Raw genomic sequence first — 15,522 nt, 5'->3', positions numbered from 1 at the left:
CTGAAGTCTTTCTTTTCAATCAGATGCATCAACAAGCAGAATGTGAATGGTTTTGTATACACCAGAACTATCATTAAAAATATTAAAACAGGAACAAGCAAATCGCTTCTGCTGGTTGTTGCATTTTCAATGGTCTGTCCATTCAACCACACAAAAGGACTACCCAGTTAAAATGAAGAATTAGTTTCCCTTTCAGATGTTCTAGAAAGTTTTCTTCAGTCCAGTGGCATTAGTCATACACACAGCACAACAGGATCCTGTGGTCATCATGGTTTACCAGGCTTCACCTTCTGCTCAATTTACAGAGATAAATGCAGAACATTACTAGAACCCTAAACTCCCAAATAAGCCTTTAAGGAAGTTGTAAAAAAAATGTGTCTATAGGACAACTCAATTAGTTGCATGCATTCTCAGTGGAAGGGAAAAAATATAATAAAATAAAAAACTAATGTGTAGTTAAAGTTAGTGGTCCATTGAAGTAGTACAAGGCTTTTATGGAGCACACAAGGTTTCAGTCCAAAGGAAGTAAGTTTGTAAAGAGATGGCTGGTAAACCATATGGTTTCCAGAGTCAGGATGTCCTGACACGTACCACAGCAGTTCACAATTATAAGCAAGCAAAAAGAAATGACAACTGCTGACGCAAAAGATTTACCAATCCACCAGAAGTGGCGTACATACCTTTCTTCAAAAGAAAACAGAATTCAAAACAAAGAAACAAAAATAAAAGTCCCCATGCTACATTTTACAAAGCAGTCCTCGCCAACACTTCAGCAGCGGACATGAATCACATCACTGTGTGATTTGTGTATTGTTATGACTGGAAATAAGCATGTATATATTTAGCAAGCACTCAGTCTAAAAAATGAATAGCAATCAGAAAGTTACTAAGAAATGTCTCTCACTGAGGTAAGCTGAGAAAGGTTAAGCTTCTTCCACTATCTCAGGGTAAATCATAGTCTTACTCCAGAACCACATAAACAACAGAGCACAATTCTGTTTATGGGTAACTAGGGGATTATCCTGAGCTACCAGTAACAGACTTAGCTCAAGAACTTCCAGACAAGCTTACTCTAGTCCCTATGGGGGAAAAAAAAAAAAAACAAACACAAAAACTCTCTTCCTCCCAAAAACACAAAAGAAACACTACTACTCTTAAAATTTTGAAGACATTTGTCTAAAGTTATAAGGCATTGTTCCATAGCATCTTCAGATATGAATATGGACAGCCCTTGTGTTTAGAGGATGCATTTCTTACAGAAAACTGTACCTTCTATTTATTTTTACAGCAAACAATAAAGTTGAAGGCACTGGACTGGTCAGACAAAAGAACTTTTGTTCAAGCCCCAGCACAATCTGTTTAAACACCTAACTCAGGTCAAAGACAATACAAGGAAAGCAACACAGCTACAACAGAGCATCTAGTGAGTACAACATCCGCTAAGCGCTGTTTTCAGCTGCAGTGAATGGACTACAACACAGCATCAGTGCTCACACACTTCCAAAATTACACCTTGAAAACTTCTAACTAGTATATTCTGCCATGCAGAACAAAAAAAGAGTCAAAGCATTAAGAACATTTTGAAATAGCACAGCATAAAGGCTGCTCTACAGTAGAATACCGTAACAATTCTCCAGAAAACCACAACACACGATGCTACCGACACTGAATTCCAAAAAACGTAATGAGGGAGGGGCTAATCAGGACAATGAATGAAATGTGAGCATGCCGCTCCTTCACTGGATAGGCCTCTGCCAGAAATTACATTAATTGCAACGACTTTTTTTTTTTTCCTCCCCACAGAAATGTTCCTCTGAAAGAAGCCTTCTCATCAAAATATAACTAGCGGTGACCAATCACCAAACCTTTCAGCTGAGAAAACAGCAAGTGCTTGTTCAACAGCTGCCACACCACAACTGCGCTGTATGTTTCCATACCTGAGAAAAATGCAGTTACAATGATGATGCTACATACATCCAAGGACACCTGACTTTGGAGGGTCATTTATACTTCTGTCTGGTTAGGAAATGAGAAGTTTCCATTTCTCCATTTAAATTCTTTTCCACAGTCTAAGCAGATATAAAACTTCCTATCAACTTCAGCCAGGTAATACACTGAAGAATACGCTGGTTATGACCGGTAATTGTCTTTCCTAGATCCTTTGTGGAACTATGCCTTTAAATCAACTTGCAAGGTTGCATATTACTGTAACAGTTACATTAAGTGTTGCAAACCATAACCCACCAGCACAGTTTCAAGCTGTTGAACTGTGTTCTATATACTCAGTTACATGCTGTTGAAAACGTGTATACTGATCACTGTAAAAGAAAACCACACTACTTATTAAGTTACAGAGGTAACACTTTTACTCACCAAGTCAACAGGATGAGCTTTGGAGATGCACTCTAATTCGCTCTTAGAAAACTATTAAAATAGCAAATCAAACCACCATCCCCATTTACTATGTCCAACAATATGGTGGGCTACGATAAAGCACTCAAACAGTTTATACAATATTGTTAATCTTCAGAGTAGAAAACACAATTATTTTCAGATCCAGTGCAAAAGAGTATGGAAAAGGGATTGAAAGTTCCTATAATATTCTGATTTTAAAACAAAAAACAAACAAACAAAAAAATCCTGTTCAGAATATGTCACAATTTTACTGGCTTACAACCTACCATAGTAAAATGTGCCTAAAAGTACTGCCAAGTCTAAATAGCCAAAGCAGCAAATTATCTGAACTACACCCATGTTTATATAATAGACATTCTCTCTCAAAGTTGCTCCCAAGATAACCATCATCTTCTAGTAGTAATGCACAGCTAACTTCTAGGTTTTAAAATCATTGGGTTTAGAATCTTAGAAAAAAACATCCCATGTAACTTATGCACAGTTTAAAGGAAGACTTAGTTATTTGTTAAGAATATTATTTACAGGATATGAACTTTCAAAAATACAGAGCATTTTTAAAAATAGTGATTGGCTTGCCAGAAGTTCCAAGATGCATGATTGACTTGCATATACAATGCTAGCATTGGAAAGCAGGGCTGGCCTTCTAAACCATAAGAGGAATATTACCCTTTGCATTATTGCAAAGGAATTAAACAAAATATTTTTGGTTCTTAAGCTAAGGCTTATCCATGAGAAAAAGAACAGAGAAACTGGACATTAAATGCTAACAGTTGATGCCCCTCAGTTAGCACTGTAAACCCATTGTAAAAAGCCATACCAGTACACCTCAAAAAGTAGAGATCCCAGTGGATTAGGAATAAAAGGAAGATGAAAATAGAAGGTATAGAGGGGGAAAAAAAAAATCATTTATTACTTACAACATGGGGATTTTTTTTTTTATTCCCCACAGGTCTGTTGTTTACAGCAGCATTTACCAATAGGACTCTAACCAGGAGCAGTACCTCAATATTCTGTCCTGCTAAAGAACTCCCAAAATCTACACACTTTTTTTTTTTTTAAACTGATCACAGAAGTTGGAAGAGCCAACTTCAGTGGAACTGCAGCCTTCTGCCTATTCTTACAGCTGAAGCATCAGCCCATGAAAAGCAAACACTAATATGAAGCTTTAACAATGTCAAGGCATGACATATTACCAGTTCTGCACACACAAGTTTGTAAGGTATTTAAGCAGCCAGAGCTTTTGCATACACCATAAAACCTGTCCAGTTCTATATAGTTCTTATAAAATAGAAATACTTGTAGCCTTGTTGTTAATCTTTTATTGTTGAAAACAAGTAATGCATACAGGTAATATCACCTGCCAACTGAGGAAAGAAGCAGAATGCAAGGAAGGAAAGGTACAGAAAGGTACAGGTAAGAAGAAAAAGTCAACTGGGAAAGACTGAGCTCTGTTCCCAGCTTTTAAGAACTCTCGTTTCACCCTTTGGTCAAAGTAATAGCTTTACTTGTTTCCATCCTCCCTTTCACTCACATCTTTAGAAGACAGAAAACTTGAGCTACTTAACTGCAGCAAAACAATGGTTATCACAGCTACTATTGGTAAAGAACTAACAAGAATGATGACTGTTATTACAACTAGCAAAACAAACCTCAAAGCTACAATCCTACCTTGGGTGGCACCCTGCTGGCTTTGAGTAGCCTACTGCCTTCACCAGGTATTAATTTTATCAGTGAACAACCACAGACACCAGTCATCGGACACAGTCCAGAAATGGGATTTGAAGCAACAGTCAATCGAGCAGGTTTCTATTTCTGATTTTAATCCCTGGTTTTGATTTAGGCAAAGGATAAAATGACCTTCCTGTGTCTCCTGCCACATGAGGCTGAGACTTAAATTTGTTTGCCAACATATTCAATTTGTTCAAACATCCTTTCACTATAAGGACCAAATGCTAAAAACTCAAACAGAAAGCTATGGCATTCTCACACTATGACATCATCCTGTCTGGTATACTTTAATATAATTTGGAAATTAAATTTGATTAACTGAGAGCAGCTTAAAGAGGATACATTAAAGATCCAAATTGAGGACACTTATCCGTAAAATGAAAAAGAAAGCACAGCACAATGTCCAGCCTTTCCAGTGAATTCTACAGAACAGGCCTTACTGGCTGTTCCGATGCTCTGTCTTAATAGCAACAAATAAAGTTATCCCACAACAGATGAGTAAAAGCAATCCCCAAGTCCAAGATTTGCTGGTATCTGTGGATATATAAACGAACCAGAGGCAATCTTACCATACAGACTTGTAAATGGACTGACACGGGGCGGAAATTAAGCTGTACATTCCCCACGTGGTTTCAGCAATGACAAAACAGATTCCAGGTTTCCTGAAAACTTCCTTCTACTCAAGAACAGTGCCTGCTTCCAAGTGTTTACAATTGCACTTCTCATTACAAGATACTCACTGCTTACTGCATCCTGATCACTAATAGAGAAATGTCAACAAAGTCTCTGTGATAATAAAGTCATCTTTGTGATCACAGAATCATTAAGGTTGGAAAAGGCCTTCATGATCATCGTGTCCAGCTGTCTCCCTACCGCCAATATCACCCACTAGACCATGTCCCTAAGTACCATATCCAGTCTTTCCTTAAACACCCCCACGGACGGATGATTCATACAATATCATTTCTATGAAGGCTGGTTTTTAAGTTTATAATCATCATCAGAAATTGTGGTAGAAATACAAATGCAATTGTTAGAGCATCAAAAAGAAGAGCATACAAGGACTCAATCAAATACTTTGAAATTGCCATTTGTCAAGGCACATTACATTAAATTAAATATCTCCAGTACGTCAGAGTCACTTCTGACAAACTTTAAGACATGTTAAACATCTGTGTTGTACAAGAGCCACAGGAAAAGTAAATGGTTACACTAATTCATGGAGAATCGCTGAGTTAGGAAGTCATAACTCTAGACATACGGACCCAAGGCTAGCAGGTAGCGTTCCTCACTCTCCATCAGTTTCAAGAGGAAGCTGTCAATATCACTCACATGCAAAACAGAGCGCCTGTGCCCCCTGGACAGTTATCTGTATCATAATCAAACTATTCCTAACATCGGTAAGAAGCTCTCCTAGCTAATCTACAGCAAGCTGTCATCTTGTATAACACTAAATAAAATTTATCAGGCTGGTCCAGAGCCCTAGGAGAAGTTCTAGAAAACTATACTCCCACTTCCTGAAAAATAAGTTTCAGTATGGTACACATCTGGTTTCAAAATGAAAATTAAAAGTAGTAAAAATTCACCAAAATGCAGAACACACACTTAAAAGGTAGGTGTGCGTACAAATCTGTTTACTAAACTGACAAGAGTGACATCCCCCAGTCCCCACGCACATTCCTAAAAGCACAGACGTATCTATGCTACCATCGTGAGCACGTCTCGCAGGACGATTAGCTTAGCTGAAGTTTCATGCTTCAGAGGTCTTGTTTGCAGACTAACAATGTGATCCGACACGAAAAACACAGTGTGTGTGATTACCAGGCTAAGTTAAGCAGTTTTTCATTAGGACAGCTCAGCTTTTCAAGTTTGAGTCATTTTACAGGCTCTGAAAATAACAATAGCCTAAGGCAAACACACATATTTGTTTTCCTGACACAAACCAAGATTAAAAAAAAAAAAAAAGAAAAAAAAGAAAAAAAAAAAAGAAAAAGCATAGCCGGAGGCCACAGGGAAAAAAATATAAATAAATAAATAAAGGCAAATGGTGCTTGAATAGCCTAAAACACTTCCCGAGGGGCACAGCACGGAGCTGGTGGAGCCGCAGGAGTGTCCCCAATGTCCCCCCTCGTTGCTCACCACTTTGTCCATCAGCTTCCAGGTCTTCTCCACAGTCCTGCGGTCGGCGGCTGCCTGCTTGGGGGGCCCCACAGCATCCTGGATGGCGTCGATGAAGCCCAGGATCCGTCCCTTGCGCGGGTTGCGGCCGTTCTGCGAGTTGGCCATGGGGGAGCCGAGCTGGACGCGGGGACAGACACTGAGACAGGCAGACAGACAGACGGCGGCTGCCTCACCGGCTGCTGCCGCCGGGGTAACGCGAGGCGAGGCAGAGGGAGAAGCCCCCGGGGCAGAGGGAGAAGCCCCCGGGCACGTTTGGGCACCGGGCTCAACTTTTCGCCCCCCTCCCCGGGCGGAGCTGAAGCCGGCAGGAGGGAGCCCGGCGCTACCGCGGCACCCAGGGGTGCCCCCACCTCCTCCCCGGGGTCCACCCCCAGGCACCTGCCCCTGGAGGGAGCCGAGCGGACAGACAGACGGGCGGACAGACAGGATACGTACGGAGCAGCACGGCCAGGCTCCCTACAGCGAGGGGGAGCCGCCGGGAAGGGGATGGGAGGGGAGGGGGGGGGGTCAGCAGCTCTGCGCCCCCCGCCCTCCACCCGAAGCGTCTGGTCGGACGAGGCTGTCCTTCCTCCTCCTCCTCGTCCTCCGGCAGCGGGCTTCACCGCCCCAGGAGGCAGGCGGGGCGCATCCCGCGCCGCCCCGGCCCTTGTCGCCGATCGCTGCCGCCGCCGCCACTCGCGATCGCGGCGCTGCCCCCGCGGGACTCAGCCCCGCAGGGAAGCCGGGTGCGGGGCGCCAAGGGAGCCGGCGTCCTGCGGGCACATGCGGGCTCGGAGGGGACAGAGGGGACGCCGCGAGGCTGTGCTGCAGCGCGGCTCGCAGCCCCGGGCGGGCAGCGCTCGCCCCTCACTCCTACAAAGTGCGGCGGGCGGGCGGGCGGCCGCGGCCCCGCTTCCACTCCCACTCCCGCTCCCGCTCCCCCTCCCAGTCCCGCTCCCTCCCCCGCCCCGCGGCGCGGCGCTCCGGCGGCCGCCCCTCCCCTCGCGGCACGCCCGCCGCCGGCAGAGGGAGCGGGGCCGGGCTCAGCGGCGGCTCCGCTCCGCTCCGCTCCCCTCCCCTCTCGCCCCGCTCCGCCTCTGCCTGACGTGGCAGGCGGTAACTGAGCGTGAAGCCGGGCGGCAGCCGGCCGGGGTTGGGAGTGATGGGGGAAGCGGCCAGTGCTCGGCGTGGAGGGGAGGGGGACGGAGCTTCCTGTCCTGCCCCCGAGACGCTGAGGGGGCGGCTGAGGGGGGCTCGGAGCGGTGTCACACGTCCTCCCTCTCGGCAAAATGTGTTAAAACCCAAGGGTCTTTCATGCTGCCTCTGGGGCTTTTTGCACTCTGTGCTTCTTCACGCTCCCGAGGCTTGTTTTGGTTCGGTCTTGCGGCCGCAGAGAGCAGGAACTTGTGTGCCTTGTGCACGTCTGGTTCCTCTGCCCGCCCTGTGAGAGAGCAGCAGGTCTGCGCTGCGGCCGGGGCTGACGCTTCTGCTGTTAATCTTCTGTTAAAGCGGGCTGGAGAGCTGCGAAAGGCATCGGGGGCTGTAACATTTACAATGCAGTCCTGAAAGGTGACGAGCAAAAGTGCAAAAACTTCCCCCTGTGCCCACCTCGATGTCTGTGGGCATATAGTAAATATAAACCAAATATAAACCCAACTGACCTAATACTACACATCTGTTTTAGGGGCGAGTTTTTCCTCTGGGTTCTTTATATTCCCTGTGAAAGTTGGAGAGGGGAAAAAGCGAAGATGAACCGCACGGGGTGCGAGACAGTTCATTTCAGATCCCTTTGAACACCTTCCAGGGCATAATTATGCTTTGTGAGTGTTAGTGTTATAATTAATTTTCACACAGAGAAACGAAAATAAAGCGCTTGAAAACTTTGAGGTTATGTTATGAAGAGAATAACCGTTCTCCATAAAATGAAGAGTAAAGAGTGCTTTTAAATTTTAGTTTTCTAAACGTCCGCAATTGTGTTCTTTTTGCGGTAATTTTGTGAAGACTTTCAAAAATAACCATTTTTCTTTTTTTTTTTTTCTTCCTAATCCTTGGCTTATAGCAAAATAGGAGTCCGAAAAGCAATAGAAACAGTTGTAGTAGAGTGTTTCAGCGTTCCTTTTATTTATAATGTCATTTACAGGTATTTTTATACCTGTATTTTTCTATTGATTTAAAATCTGTCAAGTTGTTAATGTGGGCGCACGCACAGCAATAAAATCACATCAGTAACATCCTCTATGGTCATTGTTCCTCTTTAGCTTTAAAATACGAATTGGCAGGTACTTGGCCTACGTGGGTTGGAAGCTTCTCATTCCACTGGAGGCTCTGTAAATTATTCTCTTTCCTATGTTGATTTAAATGTTGGTTTAAAACTCTTCTCTGGCAGCTCTCCCTATCCTTTTTTTCGTTTGGAGCTCTGCTTGCATAAGACAAGGTTGGTAGCGACTGCTCTTCATTTTGCTCTATCTTGGTTGTGGATGAATCAAATGATTTAACACTTTTTTTCTGAGCATCTTAAATCTTTACTTCTTTTTGTTGATTGTTTTGCTTTCGTTGTTTTCATGTCATTCTCTTCATATTCCATGCGCTGCCAAGAGCTATGATCTGTGAGTTGGCCTTGGTAGCTGTGTGGGGCTGAGTCATGTTGCCTTGCAGTTCATCTGAGTGCAGAGCCAGCAGGAATAAGCAGCTTGGTTTCCTGCATCCCTCTGTGTGTGTGTTGTGTTATTAAGTGAATAGCCAGCTGTGTTATAAAAGCGGATAGTTATCAAAGGGGCTTTTTTTCATTGTCTGTGCTGCATGGTACATACAGGTATTCTGGGAAATAGAGTCCTCAGAGGGTCACGTGAATTTCTGTTGGAAGCAAGCCAGCAGGGACAAGAGGTTGAAAAAAATACCTGCAGCTTCAGCATCAAGCGTGTTAAAGATGAGCCAGTCTTTTGTGTGCTGTACCGTGAAAGGGATAGAAGACACAGCATTGCCTTTGTGGTTTCCAACACGCAGAGTGAAGGGACCATCTGATAGAAGACAGCTGAGAAGTAAAGACTGGGAGAGGAGGAGCAAACAGCTGCTCTGTGTTTGAAGTTCAAGGGATGTGCTTGTTAGCGTTGGAGAACGCAGGGACGTGACTTGTCGGCCGGATCTGTGGGGTGCCTGAGGATAAAAGGCACTTGAAAGGGTGGTGGCTGAAGGCACTGGCCAGCTGGGTTGTTTTGATGCTGGCCAATTGCAGTATGTTGATGTAGCCATCCAGAAGGGCATGTGAGAGGGTAATCCCTACTGCTCAGCTTTGTGCAATTTACTAGTTTAAATTAAGAAGCCAGTCTGCTATGTGCAAAACCATTGAAAGACCACAAAAAGACAACGAGGTGATTCAAAGCAGAAACCTAAATCAGATCCTTTGAATCTTGATGGGAAAGAGAGTTTTTCTGTTCAGGCTAAGTAGAAGGGGCTTATGAAAGTTTGATAGCTAATGAAGGCTCCCAAGTTTAGTACATACATTCAAATGCCTCCACGGTTCTCTCTTAATCATGAGTGATCTGACCTAATTTTTATTATTCTGAAGAATATGGCAGTTTGGATCTGGTGCTGATGAGTGTTTTAATCACTATGTAAGAACACTACAGAATGGGAATGAAGTAAATCAGAGGCAACAAATTCTGTAAATTTTGTTTTATGCGAAACTCATTCTTCAGCCTAGTTAATTTACTAACCAGTCATGTAATGCCTGGATGGCTGCTGTAAGGATTTGGTAAAACCCTGTAATGAAAAGGATGGAGAGAAGGTGGCTGTGACTCAGGTTATGTCAGAGAAAGAAAGTGTGAGAGAAGCCTTGTGGTGTACTTTTAAATACCCTTTGTAACGTAATGATTTCAGACCTGATAATTTTACTGAAAAGCAAATTAATACTACCTGTTGAAAAGCCCAACTGCTTGATGGAAAGTGAGAGTAAAGTGGAAAGTACAGGAGATTAAAAGTAAATTAGGTTACGTTTATCCACTGCAATTTTTACAATCAGTTAGCTGTTTTTTTTGCTCTGCTGGTGACTCATTCCTCTGGAGTGGTTAGGCTGAATGAAGCTTTGCTACTCTTGAATGAAATTCGTCAAAGCCATTGACAATAGTTGGAAGCAAGAGAGATGTTTTGTTGGTGTTTTTTTCACCAAATGTTAAAATATTGATTTTTATCTGCAGTCGCTCAATGTATGTGGTTTGGAAGCTGTCTTCGTTTCTACATTTTCTTTAGCCCCATTCAAAGTAAGTTTGCCAAAATATGCAGAAACATAAGAACAAGGAAGAGGTCGGATGTAGGTTTTACTTACAGCCACCTAAATAAGATAAAGTATTGCCATCACATATGATACAGTTTTAAAAGGTTAATACAGCGTGCACTATGTTAAGTGCTGTGGTAGCATGCACATTTTATAAGCAGTGCTTATAAAAGCTTAGGTCAGCTATTTCAAAACTTGAATGTGGAGCGACTTCCGGCTCATTGTGATACGATATCCTGAGTATCCCAGCATCCTTATGTTTTCAGTCATCACTTGGTATGTGATTAGATGCGTACAATGTTACGAAAAGATGACTTTTTGTAGGGATGTAGCCTCTTCACTGTACTGGTGGATGGCCTTTTAATGGCTGGACTTGGACAGGGTGATGCCCTTTGCAGGGTGTGCGGTGCCCCAGCAGAAAGCAGCTGCTCTCTCTTTGCAGGGAAGCTGAGGCTCTAAGAGCTGCTGGAACCAGCTATTGTTTTGCTGCCTGACACCCATCTGCTCTGTATAAAAACAAAATAAACAAAAAAGGCACACACAAAGCTAGTAAGAACATACGCCTTTTAACTTTCAGGGCTATTTGCTTATGTACATTTTATTTAGTGCATCCTAGAAATGTGCAAGGCCTTATATGTGACCCCTTCACTCCCTACCCCATTACCCAGTTATTACAATAGCTATCTGCAATAAGTGCCAGGAATATTAAAATGGATCAAATGGAAAATCTTTTCATGCCACTGTTTTACAGTGCTCTCAAGGATGTTAGGCTCTTCAGTTATCAAATTAAGTCATTTATTTATGATTTGTAAGGTTAAGCTGCAAGCTACATTTTTTTTTTTTTCTGGTAACTTTTAAGCCACATTGCAACATATCTACCTGTTTTATCATAGCAATCTCAGAGATAGAAAGCAAAACAGATCAGATCACCTGTGGCACTAAGAATTCTCTTACTGATAACTCCTGTAAATACCAGATGCTATTCCTGCCTTAGTGCATGGGTACTTTGAGAAAATTGCTAACAATGGCAGCTTGTCATTTGGTTATTATCCAATTAACTCATCTACTTCTAACAATCGCAATTATTTTTCCTCTGTCTACTTAAGCTCTTCGTTTTCATCAAGTCCCTAAACCTGCATTTTTGGGGGGAGTTTGTTACTGGTTTCTAGAAATCCAAAAGAAGATTTTCATGCATGAAATACAAATAACCAAATACTTCAGCCCACTTTGCTGAGGAGTGACTTAAAAAAAATAAAATATTACTTTTTAAAGTTTCTTTGCTAGCTTGCACTGTGGAAATCAGTCTTATTCTCCAACAGCAACATAACTGCTCATAATGTGTTGTTACTGCACTAGTTCTCTGCTGAGGATTTACATGCTCTTTCTGTTCTTGACTTGGGAATACAAACTGATTGTCTGGGGCTGTACTTTAAACAGAATGGGCCAGATGCTGTTCTCTGGCCCTGAGGCTAGGTGCCATGGTGCAATGTGTATGGTAGCCACAATTCTTACTAAAATCCCTACACCACCACCCTCATCGACCCCTGTACCTGCATCCAAGTAGCAATCCCTGACCTGTGCTAACCCTGAACCTCCCTGGAGCTGTTTAAGAAAACATCAGCTGACGTGAGCCAGAACTAGGAGGGAGTGTCCTCATAATTTAACATCAGGGATTGCCATATGTCTCCATCATCATGACTGGTTACTGCATACAAGTATTGTGACTGTGTGCATATAAATACACTCATGTGTGCACGTCTACTGTAATATGAGGCCTTTCATCTTTGTTAACACTGATTTGACTTCAAATACTGAAGTTTACTTTCAGCTTGTTTCTTGGATGTGACGATTGAATTATTTCAGGGATACCTTGCAAATACATTGGCAAGAATTTTACTGATGAAAGCTTGCAGGCTTATGTTTTCAAATCTTTCATTGACTCTAGGAGAAAATCAACTTAAGCATGATACTGTTTCCTGTGCAAAACATAAGAACAATTTCCTTTACAAGGAGCAATTAAAAAATACATTAGCTGTTTGCTGATTGAGTATGAAAACTAATTGTGGGGCCAGGCCTGTGTTTGTCTATACACCTTGCTAATGAGTTCATTTGCTGTAAACTAGACAGCTCACTTCAGAACACATCTCTGCCATAATATATTGTATTAAAAAAAGTGTGTCAGCTTAATTTTAAAACAACCTAACCCTTAGGGAGCAATTTTACATGAGCTCTTCTGTTTCTTTTCTGTTATTAATTGCATCCATCTGCCAGAGCAGGTGCAAAAGCTTTAACTAAGTTTTATCGCTTTAGCACTACCTCTTGAATTTATCCTTTCTGTGCTATAGCATAAAAAAGATCAATTTCAAAATCCTCTTTTTTTTTTTTTTTCTTTTCCCCCATCCTGTTCCTGCCCAGTGCCATGATCTTTGTTCTTCCTAATCTTGGTCTGATAAAACAATAGCTGCAATATTTAACTTGAACATCCTATTTAATATCCTGTCCAAATACAACTGGGAGCTCTTGTTTGACTTGAGAATTAGAAGCTTTCATGTGTGGGGGATTTTTTATTTTTTTTTTCCATTCAAATATCTCTGCTTTCACCAGAATTTCTAAGATTACCAAATTGTGGTAAGTGGTTGTAAAATATGTGGCTAAGGACTTTCCATTGCCATCCTTCCCTGGAGCTGCACTTTGAAAGGAAACAAGCACGTGTCTGTTGAACACGGTTTAGCATAGGAAAGACTTCCTCTGTGCTTCTACAAATCTAAATAACCTCAGTTAGTGGGGATTTGGACTACGTTACTAGGAGCTTTAATTGAAATACTTGAATGAGACAGTCACTGGCATATGGTCTTCTTTGCAACAAGCAAAACTGTTTTCAGTTTAGTAAGACAGTGTCTTATAGTTAAACAGGGAAATCGTTCAGTGTTAGGAAATAGTAACATAAGCATTATGGTTTATTAGATTAAATTTATTCTCCTGTACCAATCATTACTGGAGAACATAGTCTCTAATGTTCTGTCCATCTTTTGTAGGAAGACGACAACTTTTTTTTTTTTCCTTCGCTTGACTCCTTGACTATGAATTTGTGGTCTATCTCGTTTCCTGTACGCTTCGAGTTCTACGAATATTTTGTTTGCGAGCAAAGACAGGAACCTTTTGTCTTTGATGTAGTAAACACATTGGATTTTTCTTTCTTGCTTAACTTCATTTAAAATAAGTTTTCTTTCCCAAACTGAAAGTAGGCCTTATGTTTTGTAAGGCAAGTCACAATTTTAATAGGACTGAGTGATTTTGCTTTTGGATAGGTCATTTGCAAATACAAACTGAATGCATCTGATGCTTGCAATTATTTGCTGAATGCTTCAGAGCATTCAGTTAGTCTCAGACTGAGTTTACAAGCTTTTTGCATCAGTTGCTCCTTTTACGTAACGCAATTGGTGATTGTACTTTTTCTACTTCATTACAGTTTTTTTTAAGGAAAATGAAAAATAGTGAATCAGACTACAGGGGGGAAGAATAAGTGATTTCTGCCTTTCTGAAATGTTCATTTTAATGCATCAAGCAGTCATATTTTGAATAGTGTGTACTACATTGAAATGTGCCCTTTCATTATTGTGTTAATTCTGTTGTATGGAAGAGTGTAATGTTCATTCCCATTAAGTTTCAGATTATAAGGTATGTTGTCTCAAATGAAATATAGATGTCAAAATAAAACTAGTAATGAATTGAAATTTAAATTAACTTTAAATTGAGGGGAGGGTGAATTTCTGTCACTTTCTACCTAGATTTCAACGTATCCAGCCATACATGGGTGCTCCCATTGTCTAAGCAGTCAGAAAGCACCCAATATGATTTACTATTTTTCCCTACAGTTTCTTGACCTAGCTATGTATCCAAGTGCTTATTTTGTTCAGTTACCAGTCACTTGCAGCTAAATGCAAAACTAGCTACGCTGACTTATAAACCTATTGTTGTGCCAATATTTTCCTCTCCCCTTTTCTCTTCTCTTTTTTTATTATTTATTATTTTACAATTTTAAAAAGCATAGCACAGCATTATAAGGCATAACCAAAAACTACTTCTGATGTAGTTCAGTTCTCAAAATTTTCCTTTAGCAGAGCTGGAAATGAGCAAAGATAATTTCTCTCCCTAGCCAGCAGTCAGCCATACACTGTGACAGAATTCCTCATAGGCTTTATCCTGCTCTTGCACAAATGATCAAAACTGTGTCCCAATGCTTGCTTTTTAGGAGTAAAGTGTTCATGGTTAAAGCTTTCTGTCTCTGAACAGCTGTGTAATTTTGGCACCAGGTACCATCCATGGTTGGTCTAGTAAAGAGTCTATCACATCAAGCAAAAGCTTTCTTCATTTTTTTTCAGGTAGATATGAAAAAAGGCAATCTGTGTAATGTTTGCTAGGTCATCCCTCATTTTGAAATTTTACATATTTTTGTGCTTTTTCAGGATGGAAGATAGTCTATATGCTACAGATTTTTGTCAGAAATGTGTGTTAATATCATTGTGTGTTAGCAGCTTGGAGAGTTTGCTGTTGTGCTTACCTCCGTCCTTGTAGAAGTGAATATCAGCAACTGAGTTTTTAATGCTTGACTTTGTTCAGCCTTACAAAGAAAGGCTGGAGGAAGCAGGAGAGTCCTATCTTTTGCAAATGGTTTTCATATATTATTCTTTTCCATATGACAAATATATCCAGAATTTTTAGAAGTAAAGAGATCTGTTCAGATGTCCGTCCATGAATCCTTAAAAATGCAGACTAGTCTCTTAAAAGCAGATATTTGGTGATTTCTAAAAACTTAACTCATGTGATTAGTTTCTGTTCTTGAAGGTGCTTGGAGGTGCACAGGGTATCTTGCCTATTCTGATAGCCTTGGATGCTTTTGTTTGCTTGCATCTGTTTTTCTGAAATGGTTTTGGATCAAACACTGCACT

At 41.4% G+C, this 15,522-nt stretch overlaps 1 protein-coding gene across 3 annotated transcripts in view; it reads right to left on the bottom strand.

Annotated features, from left to right (window-relative positions):
- The window catches only part of CBLB (Cbl proto-oncogene B), a 136,013-nt gene extending 129,117 nt beyond the window's left edge, over positions 1–6,896 (bottom strand). For 2 of the 3 annotated variants that reach the window (XM_084535667.1, XM_084535669.1), the window contains exons 1-2: positions 6,760–6,896; positions 6,283–6,441 (exon numbers count right to left, since the gene is read on the bottom strand). In XM_084535667.1, the coding sequence (XP_084391793.1) occupies positions 6,283–6,429 (147 nt within the window). In that variant the 5' untranslated portion in view covers positions 6,430–6,441; positions 6,760–6,896. Of the gene's footprint in view, positions 1–6,282; positions 6,461–6,759 lie in introns of all 3 variants that reach the window. The other variant, XM_084535668.1, reaches the window with a different exon arrangement.
- Positions 6,897–15,522: the final 8,626 nt, after the last annotated feature.

This window comes from Aythya ferina (assembly GCF_964211825.1).
Source record: "Aythya ferina genome assembly, chromosome: 1".
NCBI lineage: Eukaryota > Metazoa > Chordata > Aves > Anseriformes > Anatidae > Aythya > Aythya ferina.
Note: the sequence above shows the minus strand (reverse complement) of the source record. Positions and strands in the feature narration are given on the sequence as shown.